We start from the raw sequence: 21,192 nt of genomic DNA, 5'->3' as shown, positions 1-21,192 counted from the left end.
CGAGGTCATTGGGAGAGATTGAGAAAGTTAGGACCTTAAAGTGAAAAACATTTGACTAATAGTTGACTTTTGGGTAAACAGACCTTTTTCGAAATTCCGTCATGAGTTTCGGAGGGTCGATTATGACTTGGTGGGATATTTGGTTTGGTTCCTGAGGCATTCGGGAGCATTTTGTACCATGGGTTGGAAACTTGGTTTTGGTCGTTTGGGGGTTGACCGAGTCAAGTTGACCTCCATTGGGAATTCTAAGGTCACGGTTGAGTTCGTAGTGTGTTTTTACTAGTGTCCGCATGTTCAATTTATGATTGGGAGGTCTCGGGTGGATGTCGAAATTTTGGGTGAGACTTGGTGAAAACCAGATTTTCTGGTGTCCCGCCTCTACATGTCTGCCCATGGGAGACTTGGCCCGCAAATGCAGAAGCTGACTTATTTAATGAAACCCACCTCAGCAGACGATCATCCGCCCAGGCAGGAGCACGAAAGCGAAAAATTGAGTGCGAAAGCGGGGATCGCTGAACAGATTCCCCTTTTATTTCCCAATTCGAACCATTCTTTATTTATTCACCAAATTAAAACCCTAATAGATTCTAGAGGCGATTTCAAGAGCAATTGGAGTTGTATCATCCTTGAGTAAGTTTCGTTAACTGTGTTTTATGTTTATTTACTTCATAAGTTAGAATTCATGATGAATTAAAGGGGTTAGTATGAAAGGTAAGTTGAGACTCTAAGTTTGCCATCTTGATATCTTATGCTATAGAATTGGACTTTTGTTGGTTGTGGGCTTGTCGCCTTGTTGTGTGATTTAGGTTTGTCGCCCTTTCGTTATGATGTGACTCGTGTATGCATTCATCTCTCTTTGCTTACGCCACTTATCATCGAACGGGAAAAGAATCATGAGATTAGGCTTGAACTATTGTAACGACCAGTTTGGTCGTTATGGCCTTTCTAGTGCTTTAGATCCTTCCCGAGTTTGTTTAGCTCACATTTGATCCGAAGGGACAGTTGACACGCTTCCCCATGTCTTTGGATATGATTTGGATGACTTTGTGGGAATTTGGGCTTAAAGCGAAAAAGAGTTGACTCAAAGTTGACTTTTAGGTAAACGGACCTTTTTCGAGAATCCGTTGATTCCGAGAGGTCCGGATGATTTTTTAGAACTCGTGTGTATATTCGGTTCGGTTCCCAATGCACTCGTGTGCATTTTGGGACTTGGGTTGGAAAGTTAATTTTGAGGTATCGGGGGTTGACTCGGTCAACGAGACCTCCGATGGGAATTTCGAGGACACGAGTGCGTTCGTAGCGTGTTTTTTTGTATGTCTTGATATATGGTTGTGAGAAGATGATCTCGAGTGATAGTCTGGATTTCGGGTTGAATTAGTGAAATTTGGGAGTTTCTGGTGCCCACTATGGCGGCACCAGGACAGCGGCTGCGGTACCGCTATAGCGGTTACCCTGCCGCTATAGTGGCTTGTGCATTTGGGCAGAACCGCCGAAGCGGTCATGGGACCGCTGAAGCGCTAGAGTGTGCGCAGAAGCGGGTGACGGACAGTTAGATTCATTAAATGTGTATTAAAATCCCTAAGTTGTTCATTGAATACCTTTCCGGCTTTAGAGCTTTTTGGGAGCATTAACGGCTGTTCTTCATGGAAAATCATTGTGGTAAGTTCTTTTACCTTCCTTTGCATTAAAAATTAATCACCGCAGAAATCCATTAAACATGCTAGTCTCCTTAAGAAATGGTGGATTGAAAGAGGGTCTTGTGGGTTCTTCATTCTAGGCTATTAAATCTTGAACTATTGATTGGGCTAGCTTCATTAAGCATGGAATTGATGATTAGAAACTATTATTGCATGATTCCTTCCTATTTAGTGGCCAATTTATGGAATTGGTAGTTAGGGTTCATACCCAAATTTGGGGGTTTTGCCTAAAATTCGAATTTAAATGATTTGTTAGTTCTTCTACTTATAATTGATAGGAATTGATCACCTAGATCATTAATTTCATGTTGAGACCTATAGATTCCTAATTTCACCTTTTTAGTTCATAAACCCCATTCCATAGGTTGGGATTTGGTTTTTGAACAGAAGTAAGGATTGGATGATGTTTCTTTTTTATTCTAATTTCATAATTCAGATATGATTAGACTTCTATTATCTTGAGGCTCAAAGGAAGGGAAAGACTAAGGTTTGACTATTGGAGACTTTGCTGTTCGGCTTTCCAGGTAGGTTACGGTTTATCTTATGGTAAGGCTTCGATTAGCGAAGTGTATGTTTAGATGATATTATCAGAGAATGCATGTAAACCTTAGGGTATGAAGTTGGGTTGGATATTGTCTAAGGCTGGGCCTTGTTGTATGATTTGGGGGCTAGCCACCCCGCTGTGTTGTTGACTTATCTTGTTCTATTTACTTATTGGCTCGTTGCCACGTTGCGACCCCGGATATTGGTGATTAGTGATATATCATGACTATGATATTGCGGTACTTTACTTGATTTGATATTGAGATGAGAATTGTGATTCCATTGTGGCTTATTGTGTAGCCTTATTATTGATATTACATGTGTGGTACTGTTTGGGATTGAATTGGTTGATGATATTACATTGCATCATATTCATACTTATTTCCATGAAACATTGATATTGCATTGTTATGGTACTGAGGATGGAAAGTGAGATGGAAATACTGATGCGTTGAAACACATTATATATCGAGTCATCTCTGGGTTGTGTGCAGAATGACTGATATGAGGTGTATAGGTGGGAATGAAGTCATCTCTGGGCTGTGTGCGGAGTGACTGGTAAATAGACATCGCGGGTCCTCATCGGTTGTGCTGCTGAAATGTGATGTTCCATTGGTCGGAGTACATGTGTACGTTGCATATGCATTGCATTCATCATTCATACATTATTGCATTGCATTGTCCCTCTTGGTTTTCTGTGATATGGTTGTGATATGATTGTGATGCACTGGTTTGGAATGGTTATACTGAGATTTGACACGCTATTGGGTTTAGATGCTGTAATGTAGCTGATGACTTATTGTGATATGATTGTGATATACTGTTTCGGATTGATCACACTGAGACTTGGCACAGCTGGGTTTAGATGCTATAACATAAATGATGACTTGTACCTTGGTTATGGACTCGTGTTGACTTGTACCTTGTTGTTTTACGTGTTTATCTTGCTTCGTTTTCTTTATATATGTTAGCTAGTCTTAGTCGGCCTATGATACCTACCAATACGTGTTGTTTGTACTGACCTGTACTTGCTACATTCTTTTATGAATGCAGAGTGCCAGGTTAGATCTACTTCTACCTCTCGTGGCTGATACTCAAGGATTGCTGATTCGAGTCTCTTCTGGGTGAGCATGAGGATATTCGCTGCCTGAAGACTCTTCCTATTACTTGTGTCTTACTTTCCATTCTGAGACATGATTTTGAGACTACTTATGTATTATTATTCAGACTTGTAGTATTTGGTTTAGATGCTCTTGTATGACCAGACCAGATACTGGGGTGGATTTCATTTACTTCCGCACTTATTTATATTATATCTGTGAGACTTACGTTATTTTACTTTCTTCCGCTATTTTTCCATCATTTGCGAATGTTGAGTTAAGGTTTCGCCTACTGAGATAGGAAAGTAGGTGCCCGCACGACTTAGTGAAATTGGGTTGTGATAAGTTAGTATCAGAGTCCTAGGTTACTCGGCCTATAATACAAGCGCGTGTCTAGTAAAGTCTCGTGGATCGGCACGATGAGCTCCGTCCTCATCTGCGAGAGGCTATAGGACATTTAGGAAACTTCACATTCTTTCATTCTTTCGTGATACTTTATTCTAATTGGTATCTGGAACAATCGAATTGGTATTTGACTCATATCTCTTCTCTCACAGATAGTGAGACTCGATCCACGATAGCCTGCGATCAAGTGCCGGAGTCCGCAGCTGCTGCTGGCACCAGGGGACGAGGGACAGTTAGAGGACGCGGTCGAGCGAGACACGGGGTTGTACCAGCCACGGGCAGGGCTCCTGCGGTTGGACAGCGGCGTGCGAGATCTCCATCTCCAGAGCTTGAGCCTGAGGTTCAGCAGGTTAGAGACCAGGCCATCGGGTATGATGTGGCTCCTGCGCGGGCACACCCCTAGGTCACTTCAGATCAGGCGACCCAGGACACTATGGCTTGCATTCTACTTCATTTGGATGCCCAGCAGGCTGCCACTGGTATTACTTCTCCGGGTGAAGGATCACAGACTAGAGATGGGGCCCAGACCCCCGAGCAGAGGCAGACCCTTGCAGCGCATCCTGTTTCGGCTGTGGCTCTATGGATGGATGTAATGCCAGCCCCGGGAGATGATCTTAGACCCATGGCAGGCCCTCTTATGACTTTGACCGATCTGGAGCTGGTAGGGAGGTTCAGGAAGATGGATCCGCCGAGATTTACTGGTACTTCTGGAGAGGACGCATATAAGTTTATATTGGACATGCACGAGTTATTGCACAGGATGGGGATTGTTGAAACCTACGGGGTCGATTATGTGTCATACCAGTTTCGTGGAGACGCGAAGACCTGGTGGAGGTACTTTATTTCTTGCAGACCAGAGGGTTCTCCTCCACTTACTTGGACACAGTTTCATCGGGCCTTCCTTGAGAAGTATGTGCCCCGAGCTTTGAGAGAGGCACGTAGAGATGAGTTCCTCCACTTCCCAGCAGGATTATCTGTTGATGCTTATGTGACTCGCTTCTTGCATTTGTCCCGTTATTCAGCATCCCTGATTCCTACTGAGCCCGATAGGATTCGACTATTTGTTGGTGGGCTCGCTACTTCTCTTCAGATTCCATGCCTTTAGCTTGAGGCCACGGGTGCTTCCTTCCAGTTAGGGGTGCTCACGGTTCGGTTTGGACCGGTTTTTATCGATTTTTTCAATTTTTGTCGGGTTTTTATCGATTTTTGTCGGTTTTTTAAAATACATTGTAGTCACTATTTGAATTTAAACTCATCTGAAATAGTATTGACAGGAACAGTCACTCCTGAAACTAAACTCAGGAGCATACTTATTCCTAGCAATGGGTAGTATTGCCAAGAACAGTAGAACAAGCACAAAACAAAAGTTGAAATAGTTAAAGCCATTCCTCAAATAGAATGATGCCCCTTCAGTACCATAGTCTATAGAGATGACTTTTACCACCCCCAAAAACATTGTACACCAGCAAGTTGATAACGGAAACATGACAAAGTGCTAACCGTACTAGCAGAGCTTTTTGCATAATATCTCATAGCTTCAGCAATCATACTCTCTACTTCATAGTTAACACACCATACATATGAATAAACAGAAAATAAAACAAGGCTCAACACATGAATCAACATTAAAAAGAGGGCTCAACACAAATAGAAAATAGTAATGTCATTTTCATCATCCAACTTTAAAAAGAGTTGTATTACAATAACAAAATCATAATAGGGTCCTGTAAAACACTCTTTCACATAGCAAATTAAAACAAAATTCATCCGGAACTTCAAGAAACGAGAATATAGTAGTAGTTGCTTCCATCATTCGACCTAATCAATGCTCAAAACATCATCGGGATATTTTGAAAGAAAAGAATTAAAATATTAACATTAAATGAATTCAGAAACTTAAACATATTCACAAAGAGTTAAAGGTATAAGTTTACCTTTTTCAACTATTTCAAGTTTTTGAATTTCCTCTAGAATATCTTGAATGTTGTATTCTTTGGGAGTTGACCTGAGCCATTGTTGAGTGCAAATTAAAGCTTCTACAGTTTTTGGGGACAAAGAACTTTGATATGAATCAAGAATCCACCCTCCAGCGCTAAAAGCCAATTCAGAAGCAACAGTAGAAATAGGAATTGCAAGAACATCTCTCGCAATCCTAGAAACAATTGGATACCTTTTGCTTGCATCTTTCCACCAAGCCATGATAATTAAATCTTTGGTTAACTCCATATCATCTATCAAGTACCACTCAAGATCATTCTTATTTCCAACATTATCTTCCTCTTGTAAATATTTTTCCCATTGTGATTGACATATCTCGCCACTATCACTTTCAGTCAACATGTAAAATTGACCTCCCAAAATTAATATCAGAAGTCTTAGAAGAAGAATCTTGGTAATGATGATACAATCGAGTTAAAGTATTCATCACTTTCTCTGATCTCAAATTTCCCACCAAACTACCATAAGAGTTGGCAAAAATGAACTTCACATACCTCATCTTGTACCGGGTATCCAATAAAACTGACACAAATAATAAAATATTTATATTATCAAAGTCGCCCCAATATTTATCAAACTTGACTTGCATCTTATCAGCCATATCAATCAACACCAAATCATCACCATGAGATTTGTTTTTAATAAAACCAAGAAGATTAAAAAGCTCATGAAAGAAAGAATTTGAAGTAACATACAAAGTTCCCGAAAATTTCAAAGTAATCTGATAGAAAATGTCAAGAAACCTTGTAAAACCTTTTACCTTCTTCCAATTGTTGACACCTAATTTTCACCTCATAGAACACGCATTCTAATTTTCAAATTTTCCGAGTCCAAGACGGAGTAAGGATGCCTTTTAAAATTTTAAAAATTTTAAAAATCCCGAGAAAATTGCAAAAATTGACGTTTAATTATTATTCTATAAAAATTGACAATTACAAGAAATTACGAGTTATTTATTTTCATAAATGTAAGTCAAAAAGAAGATGCGTATCCCGCTCCGTCTAAATTCGGGAAATTCAACAATTAAAACGACGTATGAATTACGGTTCATCTTTCACCGCATTTTTCACATCCCTAAATGTTATCCGGAACTATCAATATTAGGCTCGTTTTGAAACCAATATTCTAAATTTGCGAGTTTTAAATTTTAAATTAGCCTAAAATAACTCTTTTATTTAGTTATATATGTGTTTATATTACTTAGTTATTATTTGATTTAAATTAAGAGGGGGTTAAATTAACCTTTTTAAAAACTTAAGGGGGGCGTTTCTTTTAAAAAAGGGGAATGAACACCCCCCCCCCCCCCCCCCCCACTTTTCATTTCCCTGGCCCGACTTCCCCTCTCTCTTTGCAGGCAATTTGAGGCGACTTCTACGGTTCCGCCTCCATGGCTATTTCACAGCCATTTTTGGCCGGATTTTTGAGGGTTCTACTCTTCGCCTCGTCTCATCATCATTTTCAGGTTTAATTTCCTGATTTTGTGAATAGTTGGGCTCGAATTGAGTCGATTAATGGGATGTTGCTCGAGTTCTTTCAGTACGAGGTTGCCATGGGCGGAACCAAGAGTTCCTAGCCAACTTGTGCACCTCGTACTACGAACAAAGGACCTAGGGTAATTTCCCAAAAAATATCGAGTGATTCGGGTACTATTTTAGGATTTCTATCCTATTTGTACAACGTATACGTTGGATGTACTGGTTCTTTTGTCTTATTTGTGACTAAACGTACTATCCTAGTATTTTGCTGATTTATCTGGTTTTATTTGAATTTTAAGGATAAAATTGGTTATATTTTGTGATATGTATTGTTTTATGATTGGGGAATCAGCGAGCTAGTTGAGGAATTTGCTGAGTTGTTATAGGATTTTGAAATTGTTTTCGAAATAGTGGGAAAATCTATTTGAGGGGAGGACACCTAGAACTTTCTATTTTTGTCTTTAGGGTTCCCACTTATTGTCCTATAAATATCTAGTGTTCATGAAAGAATAGGGGATTCTGAAAATTTTTACCCCACGGCTAAGGTTGAAATTATCCCTAAGTTTCTACATTAGCTACACATATATCAATATATACTACCCCTCCAATACCTATAAAGATAATAGAACTTAATATACACTATAATCATGGTAATATACTAGAAGACCAATAGAAAGACTACTATTCTTGAAGAATCTAAGGGGTTTAAAAGCTGTTTAAGGGTGCTTTGGTTGTTGGTGTTTGAAGTTTGGAGACTCAATTCCCATTTTGATCTTTAGGTTGCCCTACAAAAAGGTAATATTACTATTTTAAGCCTATTTTATTGTGTTATTTTAGTTTATATTGTTATTTATGTTGTTTGAATCATGATGTGCTATTTGACTTGTGAAACTGTTTTGGTATGTAGAATGTGATAATAGAGTTGTTTAGATGTATCTTACTATTGTTTAATAAGTGTTTTGAAGCCTTAAAATGCTTGTTTGATTGAAAGGGGACCTATTCTGTGTCTATGGTTACTGTTTCATTGAATTTTTCCTTTGTTTTTGAGGTGTTCAAGTTTGGTTCTGAGTCTTGAGGCATTCAATAGTGATATCCTGGTGTTATTTGAAGGATGTAATGTCTTGAATAGCTTTAGATATGAATAGAGGGGTTTGTTTGTGTTATGAGTTTATTGTTCCATTGATTTTGTCTTAGTCTAAGGTGTTTGATTTATATAGGCTATAATGTGATCCTTGTGAGTTCCTGGTGTTGTTTAAGAGGTCTTAAGTTTAGAAAATGCTTTAAAAGATGAAATAGGTGGCCAATCTTGTTTTGAGCACTGTTTATTGACTGTTTGTGTCATTTGAAGCTTGAAAGCCTGATTTTCCTGGTCTTAAGTCATCACTGGTTATGTCATGAATCTTGTTTTAAAGGTTTTGAAGGCATAGGAGGCTGGCATGTTGTTTTAAAACTAAGTCAAGAATAAAACCAGTTTTGTGCTCCCTTGTTTGTGACAGTTTTCATGAGATTACAACTTAAAATATTGTTTAAGACTTGAAAGAGGCTTTAAGGTGAAAACTAAGCTAAATAATGGTTACACTTTAGAAAATTCCCCTTATCGTACGATGAATAGGCTAACAAAGGACATGACGAATACGAAGTGCGGACAAGCAAGAAATAGTATGTGATGACTCTAATTAAGATTTCCGAAGGCATTCGGATTGAAGAAAGAAAGTTGTTAAGGAAAGCGAGTTATAAGTTGAATGCATCGGATGAGAATTTCGAGCATTGAGTTAATGGCGTATAAATGATGCCCCAAGGAAGAGTTATGACGTCCCTTAGAATGATATTGAAGTGTTGAACCGGTGTTAAGAAGGTTCCATAAGGATCGGAGGTCAAACGAGTCGACGAAACAACTCTCGGAAAACTGGGTAGACATACGGCCAGACATACTGGTCGTATAATATCTACGGACCGTATGTCTAGCCGTAGATCCAGCCCAGTATGTCATGATTCACTGGACCAGATATACGGTCCAACATACGGTCGCATAGATTTTATACGGACCGTATGTTGGTCCGTATATTTCAATCGGGACTGAACCTGATTTTTATATAAGTAATCCTTTCCATTTCATTTTTCATTTTATACTTCACCCCTACACTTCAAGAAACCTCTAGAGAGTTCCATAAACCTCAAACACAAGAACTCAAGAGAAATCAAAGATCAACAATAAGAAATCAAGAGAATCAAGTGAAGGAAACCCATCAAAAGTCATACAAATCAAGAAAACCCAAGAGAGATGAAATAGGGTTTTGGGTGGAAAAGGTGTAATATCATCCAAAGCTTGTTCCTCTATTAATTAAGGTAAGTTTCATGACCTTTACATGCTATTTGAAGTATTATTAAGTTAAGACTCATGGATTGTAGAAGTGTCTAACAAATGGGTCATCAAATGGATGAATAATGTCATTTTGAAATGGTGGTTGGATTGAATCATGAAAGTGAATATGTTAATGTTGTAAATACATTATGAATGATGTTTAGAACATGAAATAAGTATTGGATATGAAAGAATGCGATAGTGAACTTTGGCCATAATTGTGGAGATTTAGTATGAAATTGTGAAATGCGAATAAGATGAATGAATGATGATTGTAGTTAGTGATATCATGATGGTTATTATGAATGTTGGGAGTTGATATGGAATATGGCGGAAAGTAGTATAAACAAAGGAAATGCTGCCCAAATTTCTATAGCTTTAATGAGTATGCTTTTGTGACGATATAGCTAATGTCGATACGAATTCCAATTGAAGGTATAAACAAGCGCATTAAAGGAGAACGAGCAAGCGATAGAATAGCTAAACGACAAAGGTATGTGAGGCTAGCCCTTTCCTTCTAAGGCATGAGTCTTATGGCATGAATTTACTCTTTTATTATGAATGTTCCATCTCCAAGAAAGTTAAGAGTCCTCACTCATGAATAGCTATACGAGATAAGAGATATGAGATGAATACGATAACGACTCTAAAGACCATGGTATGATGTTCTTACGAAATCAATAATGATGATCACGATCCATTGGTATTCTTTCTTATATGTACTCACCTTAAATTGTAAATCCCTCCAAGGTGAGATATGACGCTTATGCTTATTCCATAACATGACTAGGGGTTTAAGACCTTACGTCACCCCGATATAAACATAGCTGCCCTTAAGCTTAATGTATGTATATGTATATGTAACTAAGGATGCTAAACTACGGTAAAGTTATGATAAGCCACGATATGTCCATGAATTGAATATTAATGATGACAAGTATATGAAATGCATGGTATGTGTGATAATGTGATTCCACAGCGCCAAATTGGCCGGACATGTCACCGCTACGGCGGGCTGCTATGATTCCACCGTACCGAGAAAAGGGCGGACATGATCACCACTAGTGGGCTGCATGGGATGGTTACCCGGACGCGGGTAACGATATGATGATGTATGATTGATGTGACGATGCTTGCATGCTATGATAATGTATGTGATATATTTATGTATGACGTATGTATAGTAAACTGGCTCATATGTAAAGAGTGTACAGGTTGCATCCTCATCTCATGACTTATGCTTTCCTTATTATGCTCATTTCACTCCTACCTTACATACTCAGTACAATATTCGTACTGACGTCCTTTCTTCGGACGCTGTGTTCATGCCCACAGGTAGGCAGGGAGACGGTGCTGATCCCTAGGAGACGATGGGCGGTTGTGAGCACTCCATCGTCCGGAGGTGCTATTGACTATTCTTTTGGTACATATTTGTATATTCATATTTTGGGCATGACGGGGTCCTGTCCCGTCCATATGTCTAGTACTCTAGTAGAGGCTCGTAGATACGCAGTGTGGGTAGTATGATCCCATGGTCTTCATGTATATGTATGTGCATGTATATGTATATCATTTTGATAGCCGACAGGGCTTATGCTTATAAAAGTGATTGTGTTTCAAATGATGAGATATTTTTATGAATATGAGCATATAGTACGACTGAGAGCAGATAAGTAACGGCATGAGCGGTGTTCGGTGGTTAGCCCCGGATACCCGTCGCAGCCCGTAGTTTGGGTCGTGACAATAATAGCCCCTAAAATGTTGGTATATGTCCTGCTTTGTTTGGCCTCTTGCAAGCCTATTGTGACTGTCTTTAAGAATTAAAAAAGAAGAAGAAGAAGAATTTGTGAACTTGCCTTGGTGCTGTCTATGTGCTCATTATCTGTAAACTAGTTTAAAAGGGTTTTGAATATCCTCTGAGTGAAAACATTTTCTTTAAAAAAAGAAAAAAAAAAAGAAAAAAGAAAAGTGACCTTGAAAACTCACTCTTCCTGTTTACACTTAGCATGATGTGTCTTGAATTTACTCTGCTATTTTTGGAAAGAAAAGCTTATCAAGTTAAAATCCTTCAGGATGACTCACGTCTTCTCTGTTTTGTTTAGCTAGTTGTGTTTAAATGTGAGGGTTTGGGATTTTGTGTCCATGAACCTACTTATAGACTTATGTGTTATTTTACCTGAACTTTATGTGACTGTCCAAAAGAGGCAAAAGAAAAATGATCTTCTTAACTTGGCTAAGTAGATGCTAAGACTGTAACTTGGTCACTTATTTGGTGAAAGGGTTTAAAAAGTTTGTGTTTTTCATGTTAACTCTTAGTTGTTTTTCTCTTTATGTGCATTTGGTATTTGATCTGCAAATTGGTAAAAGAGGATTGACTAGTATTCAGAAGCAAGTTATTTCTTCTTGAATTAGAATTGGGATAACAGGGTGTGGGAGTGATTAGCATGTTAGTAGCTTTGACTTGCTTCTGACCTGTAGACCACTGTCCTGTCCTATATTGGTTACCTGTTTTTAGTGTTCATGTTGGTTTATCACTTGTGACTTGCATTTTTACACTTAGACTGCTTACAAATTACTTGGTTCCCTTGGTCTGATATAACCACATCATATACTAAGTGTAAGGAGTCTGAACTAGGACTATTTAAAGGACTGAGTATGATACTTGTTTTGTGACTCACCCTCTTCCCCTCTTGTCATGTGTTTGTGAAAATCTGAGATTGCCTTATATGTTTCTTGTCTTTTATTTGCTTGCCTTATTGAAATTGAACCATGTCTACTACTGCTAAAGATCTAGGATAGTATCATGCCCCTTTTTAACTTCATTTCTGAGAACTCATGAATACCCCCTGTGAACCTTGTCTTTGTTATGTTAGTCACAGAAGGTTGTCTATACTAGTCTTGACCTATGCTTGTACCTCTTTGCCAACTGTTGAACTATGCTGTACCTAGCATTTCATCTCCAGCCTAGGATAGCATTCATGCACCTGTTATGATTCATCATGGTTTCTACTTGCATCTGTGGTCCTTTGTGTAATCCCGTAAATAGAATTGAGGTTATATCAATATTTGAGACCCTCGCTAGTATCCTATAAGGACTACTAATATACTTTGTGATCTTGCTAAATCAGTTCTGAGACTTATATTGAGTCTTTGGCCAAGATTTTCAAATCTTGAGAATATGACTTACATCACTTGAACCTTTATCCTACTTTAGACTCAAATCAGTCCAGAAATAATGCTTGGCTTGTAAACTTGCTTATGTGATATGATGTTGATTGATTAAAGGCCCTAAAAATGAGTTTGAATCTAATCTAACTTGCTTAAAAACTTAAAAGTGATTCTCTGAACTAGCTCAGTCCCTTCCCTGGACCAGTGAATTCTTTTAAAGAATGTTTGTGTCTTGACATTTGTTTTATTTTTGCTTTCTTGTATTTACGTACTTGGTATTGTCTTCCCTGTCTCCATCTTCCCTCATATTGTTGCTGTTTCTCCCATTTGTTCCATGAATCCTACTTGGTTCTTGTTTGTAGTACTATTGCTTCTGTGTCTAGATATTCTACCTTGTCTTGTTTTGATCTGGAGTTTGAAATCAGCTCGGGCCCGACAGACCTCAGGTGGCAAATAATGGCGGATGAAAGCATCTACAAACTCCTGCCATATCGGGGGAGGCACATTTTCCCCTCTCGAAGAAATCCAGTTATTAGACCAAAGGACGGCTACATCCCACAATCTATAGGACGCTAACTCCACTGACTCAGTATCAGACGCATGTATTATTCTTAGCGTCCTCAACATCTCATTTATAAAATCCTGCGGGTCTTCATCCGGCTTCGACCCGAAAAATTCTGGAGGATTCAAACTCATAAAATCACGGGCTCTGGCACTAGTCGCTTTGTCACCAGGGCCTGCACTCTGCCACTGAGCCTGAGCAGCAACTAACTGTGTCAATTATTGAATAGCCTCAGTCATCTGCTGGCCCGAAGCACCTGATGGAGGAACTGGAGGCATTGGAGCTGGAGTTGAGGCCCCTTCACGCCCCTCTAAAATAGGCGGAGTGTGAGAAGTCCGAGATGGAGCCTCATTATGGGACTCACCCTCCTTTGTATGTACCGGGGACTCCCGTTCAATCCGCCTTCCTGTCGGAGTCTTGCCCTTCTGCACAGCTGTTGCTTTCCTCTTCACCGGCAGCGCTAAAATCATAACGCACAATTAGGGAAAAGAGAAATCTTATATTATAGCTCTATCGCACGATCTATAAAGAAGAAGGACGGTCATTATTCATAAATGCCCCGCAACCTCTTGCTTATAAGTGTGACGTGCTTCACACCCATAAACAAGACTCTACTGGATACGGCTCGTAGATACACCCTTGGACGGAACTGCTCTGATACCACTTTTGTCACGACCCAACTAGAGGGCCATGACGAGTACCCGGAGCTAGCATACCGAGCACCACTTGTCAGACTTATCATCAAACTCAACCTGAACATACACCATTCTCAACACAAGCTTATCATGAAATGATCTTCGATTATCTCTCAAAACATATATGTACATAAGCCCATAAGGCTACAAAATGATAAACAGAGCATATACACTAAGAGATCACATAAAATCTACTACCCACACCTATGTATCTATGAGCCTCTAACTGGAGTACTGAAATCATAAGGACGGGACAGGAACCCGCTATGCCCCAAATATATACACAAAAGAATATACCAATAAGCTGCACCTCCGGAGTAGTGGAGTGCTCCTGTGTAACGGCTGACAAGGCTCCTATGTATCCGTACCTTCTCCCTGTCTACCTACGGGCATGAACTTAGCGTCCAAAAAGGAAGGAAGTTAGTACGAACAATGTACTGAGTATGCAAAGCATATGTAACAACATAATAAAGAAATAAGAGAGCATAAGATGAAGGGATAACCTGTAACTGATTGCCTCTTAAGGCAGAGTCATGCATGCTAACTTTTATATTACAACAACATCATATCATATATATACATACATGAACTGCCCGACCATATAGGTACGGTGTGATTATCATTAACTCGCATCCAGGCCTCCCGCGTCCGAGATAACTATCTCATGCCGCCCACTAGTGGTGTCTGCCCGGCCAACTAGGCACAGTGTAATTATCATCATACACATAACATAAAGCATGCATGAGAGCTCAAGTAAAAGCTATAACTCTATCGGAGTGATGTAAGGTCGGTAACCTCCGATTATATTATGGAACATTCATAATCGCCATGTCTCACCTTGAAGGAACTAATATCATGAGGTGAGTTAGCCAATAATGAATAATATCAAGGAAATTATAAAACAAGGTCATTAAGCTCATACTAGCATCAATTCATAAGTTTTGGAATCTCTAGAAATAGAATCATCATCATCATCATTATCATAGAACACATCTTTTCTCTTTGTCATAAGAAGCTCTTAAGAACCTTTAACTTTCAACTTTTGGGATGTAAGAAGGTCATGGAAACATAGAAACGAAATCATAATATAGAAGCCACGCCTTTGAAAGAAAGGGAGTAGCCTTAACATACCTTTACGTCTTCTTAACAACTAAACGTTTTCCTTCCAAGCTCACAACTCTACATTCAAGAGAATTCGTACTAAATTAGATTATTTAAAACATGCTTAAGTCTAAACTAAAGCGACTAAGAGGTAACGAAAATTGGGCAGCATTTCCTTTGTTTCAACAAATTTCTCCATATAATAAACAACTCCCAAACATCAATAGCAACACCCACAATACCATAATCAATAGACTTTTTCAAGTTAAACATTGTTCAATCCTCAAAACTCCTTTTCAAAGTCATTCATAACCATAACTACAACACAACACCATATTCGTTCACATATAATACTTCCTCAATGTCATTAGTATCATCCACAACAAAATAATACTCATAGCATACTAAGAATTATGACTCAAGTCAAGTTACTATTCAAGAATATCATTAAATCTATGTTTGAGCTTCATATTCTTTTTCCTTCCTTCACTCAAGTTATTCAACAACCACATACTTTTAATGAAATGAAATAGATGTAAAACTCACCTTTGATCATGTAAGTATGAACTTTGGATGAATATACTCCACTTGAGAGAAACCCCAACTTCAATACCAATGGAATTCTTGACTTCTACAAACCCTAGTGAGCTTCTTTGCACTTAATTCTCTTGGTTCTTGGTAATTAATCCTTGATTTCTCTTGGATTTGTGTTAATATGACATAGGGAATGTTCTAGAGCCTTCAAGAGTTGTGGAGAATGTGGGAAATGAGAAATAAGAACTTGGGTCACATATTTATAATTGGAGAAAAATCTGTCCCGATTGAGTTGTACAGACACTTATACGCTCCATATAATTGTCCGTATAATACTACCATGGACTGACCTTCTCTGGAAAGGTTATACGGACCCTTATACGGACCGTATAAAGTTATACGGATCGTATAAGTGGTCATATAACTCAACTTTTCTGAAATTGTTCTCGTTGATTCGTTTGACTTCCAATCCTTGTGGGACCTTCTTGACACTTGTACAATACTTCATTAACCATCTAAGGAGCCCATTAACTCCTTCCCAAGACATTACTAAACAATCGTTACCTCGATAATTGCTAAACCTTCACAAACACAACTTATGCTTCACTTCCTTCAAAGAACTTAATTTCTCCGATTCGTAATACTTCAAAAATCTTGTAGTATACACTTTTAAGCTACCAAATACCCTTCTTAAGGTCATATGGACTTCATGTTCACCTTAAGCTTACGTTAGTCTATTCACAGCATAACGACATGAAATGTCCGAGGTGTAACAGTTACAACCTTTTAGTCCAATGGTGGATACCTAAGCATTTAGATAAGAGCGGCGTATCTACCCGCCGAGATCCAGCCCTGAGAGAGGATGACTTGGGAGTCGCTGCTATGCCTTGTGGGGTTCAAGATAAAAAAGGATGGGCTCACATCTTTTCCAGATTGAGAGAAGAACATATCAGGTGGAGGGTACCTGATTTTCACTCCAAGACTATTTGTGTTAAGAGTCGTAGACGACCATATCTACCACTTATGGGCATTAGGAGAATCAGACCCTACGCACCATTGAGAGTTCTTAGATAGTTTTGTATGAGACAGGTTATTCCGAATGTGGGTAATATGGGAGAGTTTGTACGAGATTATGAAAAAGGTCGCATCGAGGGAATAAAAGATGCTCAGAAAGATTGGAAGAATGTGATAAGGGAAGGTAAGTTGGATAAGGATCCAAACAATCCAAGCCATGATGAAAATTACTATGAGTGGCTTAGGGCTGAGTTAGCTGATACTGCCACTCTAGGACCATATCTGTACAAATTTCCCGAGGATAGGGAAACCACGAATGCAATTCAAGTTTGAAGAATGAAACAACGAATAGAAGGAAGAGAAATGGATCATCAAGCAAATATAGAATATGATCAAAAAGATAATCGAGCGTTGGAATGAGTAGATGCTTCATTGAAGAGCTTGGAATGGCTTGACACTTTTGTTAAGGAAGCCATAGATACGGAGACGTCAATGGCTGATGATCAGAAGGGTCAATGGATCGGGACAACATTGATGCCATCCTATGTAGCCATTCAGACTGCCCTTCGAAGGGCCAAGAAGGCGCGAGATAATAGATAGTAGATTTCTGTCCGTGGAATGGACTTTTTATGATTATTGCATTTACTTTAAAAGCCTTGTAATCCCACTTGGGAAAATATTATTAATAAAAAGCCTTGGGATTTCTATTTTTTTGGGAACAATACATATGTTTTACATATGACACAATTTTGCTTCATACGCTAGCAGCCTTGGAGCAACGAGGTATAGGAAAGCGAATTATATATTATCTAAATGCTTACTTGATATAACTGCTGTGTGTGAAAATCATATAATTTTTTGAAACTCTTGATTGATCCACATTCCGGTCACTATCCCAAAGAAAAAGCAAGAAAATAACCCCCAAAACAAATTTAGCTCCACTTTTAAATGGTTGATTTGCTAATAGGAAATGGAGACTCCGGACAGCATGAGTGCGACTTCTCCTTACGTCAACCTAGTCAGTGATGATGACGACATGGAAGCGACATGTGAGAAAAACCGACAGTGGGACAACAGAATGGCCCTAGCCATTGCTAGAATGAAAGAGGCTATACAAACCACTAAGGCAGCCAATGAAAAAAATGAAAGAAGCAGAAACTCTCCTAGCTTATGTTGAAGAACTAACAAAGCAACACTCTGCCAATCGGGTAAAACAGGGAAAGACACCTGAAACTCCACTCGGGAGTTATGTCCCGCTCAATCAACAAGAAGGGATTGACCCCATACCATATAGAGACGATGAACTACTTAGACCCAATCTGAAAGTCTATGGAGACCCGCGTGAGTCTCAGCTCAAGGAGCCTCCTGTTTTATGCACAATTGTTCTGAAAGGAACAAGATTACATAATTAGGGTACACCAGTAGAGCTGTCAAAACAAGAACTCTTGGAGACTTTAGGAAGCGTTGGAGTGTTCGCACAAACCCCAAATATGTTGTCACCATGCGCTCCTTCTATGATTTACAGAAAATGCCTCTACCACCGAAGTTAGTCAGGACATACCGCCAATGAGTGTGGAGCATTAGAAAGGAAGCTTATTTGATGGATTGACCAAGGGAGAATTAGCCAACTATGGGGACCCCACTCTCTCCTGACTCTTGACCAAGGAAGAAATCACCCAAAAAGGATATCAAAGGTTAGGTTCTGGAGGAGCGACTTTTCCAAATTCGAAGAGTCGTAGCCAGGATCCTCTCCCTACTATGTAGCTGAAAAAGATAAGGGTAGTGCGACAAACCTATCAGGGTCACCCAGGATCTCCGAAAGAACGGGTTTGTGTGTATCACCATGGCCGCCCCGGCCACGACATTAAAGAATGTGTGAATTTCAAGCTTGAGCTGGAGCGCCTCGTGAATGAAGGTCATATTTGGATTGTCGCGGGAGGAGGAGGATAGAAGATGAAGATAAGAAGACAATGAAGATCTGCTTAGTATGGTTGGGTAGAAAAATATAAGTATCCCTTTACTGCTTTCAATAAGATAGAGTATCCCTTTCCTTTTTTTCTATGTGAATGGAACCACGCCAACCTGATGTCCCGTTGGGGATACATGGGAAGCCTATATAAGGCCTGGTCAGGGTAGAAAACTAAGTTTCGGGTAGCATAGGGAAAAACATTTTCTGTGTATGCTTGAACTACGGATGGACCTGATTTTCCTTTGGTGGGATACGTAGGCAGTCTATTTAAGACTCGGTCCTTTTACAAATAAAATCTAAATTCCCCCTTAGTACAGAATGGGTAGAAGCAAATCAACCATAAAAACCACTTACAGAAAAATCAATATCCCCACAAATACAAAAGGCCAAATACCCTTGGAATATGAATCAATCAAGAGTTGAAATAAAATGTATGACTTTATGTGCTATGAACTGCAAACAACATGATATTTTATGTTCCGTGCTTAAATCTAATGCTAACTTATGAGCTTTTGAGTTGTTTTCTCTTATAGACAGGGGTCGATTCGCCGGTTGAAAAATTAGTTACTTCGATCAAAATCCGGAGCGTTAGCATCCTTAAACCATCAAGAGGAAAACATGTCTGAAACTCCACCATCGAACAGAAATGCTTTAGTCGAAGGTAGCCCAACAGCTGACATAGCTGGAATGCCTTTAGAAGAGGCTGTTGGTTTACTGATGAGGCAATTAGCTGAAACCAGAGAAGAAGCGGACCACCTGAGGGCCGAAAAGGAAAGTGCTACTAATACTGAGGCTAGGAGACCTCCACCCACTTTCCCAAATCTGGATCTACCAATTCCTGACCATTTCGCTCAAACCCAGACTGGGGTTGCCTTTCAAACTCCACTACGCCAAAATACCACCCATGTGGGGAGTTCCTCCCACCAAACCCCAGCTTTTCAAACACCAGCTCATGCTACAAACACAAATACTTATCAAGCCCCTCGGGCAACAGGAGTTCCTGTGCCCCATCTCGTACAACCTAATGTCACTTTTCAAGACCATGTCACCCATATTGACTCTTCGCCAGAATTGGAGAACATGGAAATGTTCTTTGAAGCAAGAATAGACAAAATGGAGAAGGAGAGGGGGAAGAAAATCGCTGAACTGGAACATAGCTCTAAAAAGAAAGACGGGTTAAGATACTCTGATTTGTGCATACATCCAGACCTGGGTCTACCAGAAGGCTTCAAAATTCCCAAGTTTGATCACTTTAATAGGTCGGACAATCCCAAGGCCCACTTGAGGGCTTACTGTGACCAGTTGGTTGGAAATGGCGAAAACGAAGCTTTGCTCATGAGGTTGTTTAGTCGAAGTCTGTCAGGAACGACTATGGAATGGTGTATCTCTCAAGACATTAGCCGATGGAAAACATAGGAAGAAATGGCAAGTTCATTCATGGAAAGATTATGGCTTCAACGTGGAAAATGTGCCTGATCGCTTCTCATTGGAGAAAATTCGTCAGAAATCGGAAACCTACCGAGAATATGCTAGTCACTGGAGGGATGAAGCAGCACGTGTGCAACCACCCATGACTAAAGCTGAGGTGGTAGCCGCATTCATACGGTACCAAAAATCTGATTGTTTTGACAAGATGATAACTATGAAAGGGAGAACCTTTGCAGATTTAGTTGCCATTGGGGAAGATATCAAGGATGGCCTCAAGACCGACAGAATTGTTAGTGTACTAAACAGATCAGGTGCATCTGGCGCCATGGGTGGAAAAAAGAAAAGAGAAGATATAGCCTATGTTTCTAGAGCTACTAGCCCGAAAAGCCAAGGAAAAGAGATGTCCCACAAAAACTCAGAAAACTACCAATCACCTCCACCAACCAACTATATAACCACTTCAATCCAATATAGCCTAATGTTTATGTGCTACGCACAACCTGGCTATCAAGCTCCACAACCAAATTGTCAAACACCCACGCCAAGCAACAGAGCTCCACTACCAAATTATCGAATGCCAGCACCTAATAACCAATCCCTACAAAATCAGACTTTCCAGAACCAGCCTTCACTAGTAAACTATGAGGCACCCCAAAGGAAACTTATGAGAGCATTCACTCCTATGCCAGAATCGAGGACAAGTTTATTTTCCAAGTTAAGGGACACCGGGCGAATAAGCGCTGTCCCACCAAAGCCTGCTAATCCTACAGATCGGTGGTACAGGCCAGATCTCACTTGTGCCTATCATTCTAACCAAGTTGGCCATGCCACCGAATATTACATAAACCTAAGGCACAAATTACAGGATATGATTGATTAATCATGAGCTTATCCTAGAACCAACACCTCCAAATGTGGACACAAATCCACTCTCAATGCATGGAGGAAACCAAATTCACATGATAGAAAGAGGTGATGAATCGGAAGAGAGCCCGGCGATAATTCGTCCAGATATTGAAAGTTTAGAGAGCACCGTTGCTTCATTGTCTTTACATGAGCGAGAAGAAGTGCAAGGCCCTTTGACAAAGGAGTCTGGGATATCCCGTAATCCTAGCCAAAAAAGAGGCTTTGATGCTCGAAT

At 39.6% G+C, this 21,192-nt stretch overlaps 1 protein-coding gene across 1 annotated transcript; it reads left to right on the top strand.

Annotated features, from left to right (window-relative positions):
- The first annotated feature begins 19,241 nt into the window (after nt 1-19,241).
- Nucleotides 19,242-20,931, top strand: LOC132054303 (uncharacterized). Its single transcript, XM_059446345.1, has 2 exons — nt 19,242-19,963; nt 20,040-20,931. The coding sequence occupies exons 1-2, from the start codon at nt 19,242-19,244 to the stop codon at nt 20,929-20,931; spliced, it is 1,614 nt and encodes a 537-aa protein (XP_059302328.1).
- The last annotated feature ends 261 nt before the right edge of the window (nt 20,932-21,192 follow it).

The sequence above is a fragment of the Lycium ferocissimum genome, chromosome 4, assembly GCF_029784015.1.
Source record: "Lycium ferocissimum isolate CSIRO_LF1 chromosome 4, AGI_CSIRO_Lferr_CH_V1, whole genome shotgun sequence".
Taxonomy (NCBI): domain Eukaryota; kingdom Viridiplantae; phylum Streptophyta; class Magnoliopsida; order Solanales; family Solanaceae; genus Lycium; species Lycium ferocissimum.
This window is presented reverse-complemented; position numbering and strand designations above follow the sequence as displayed.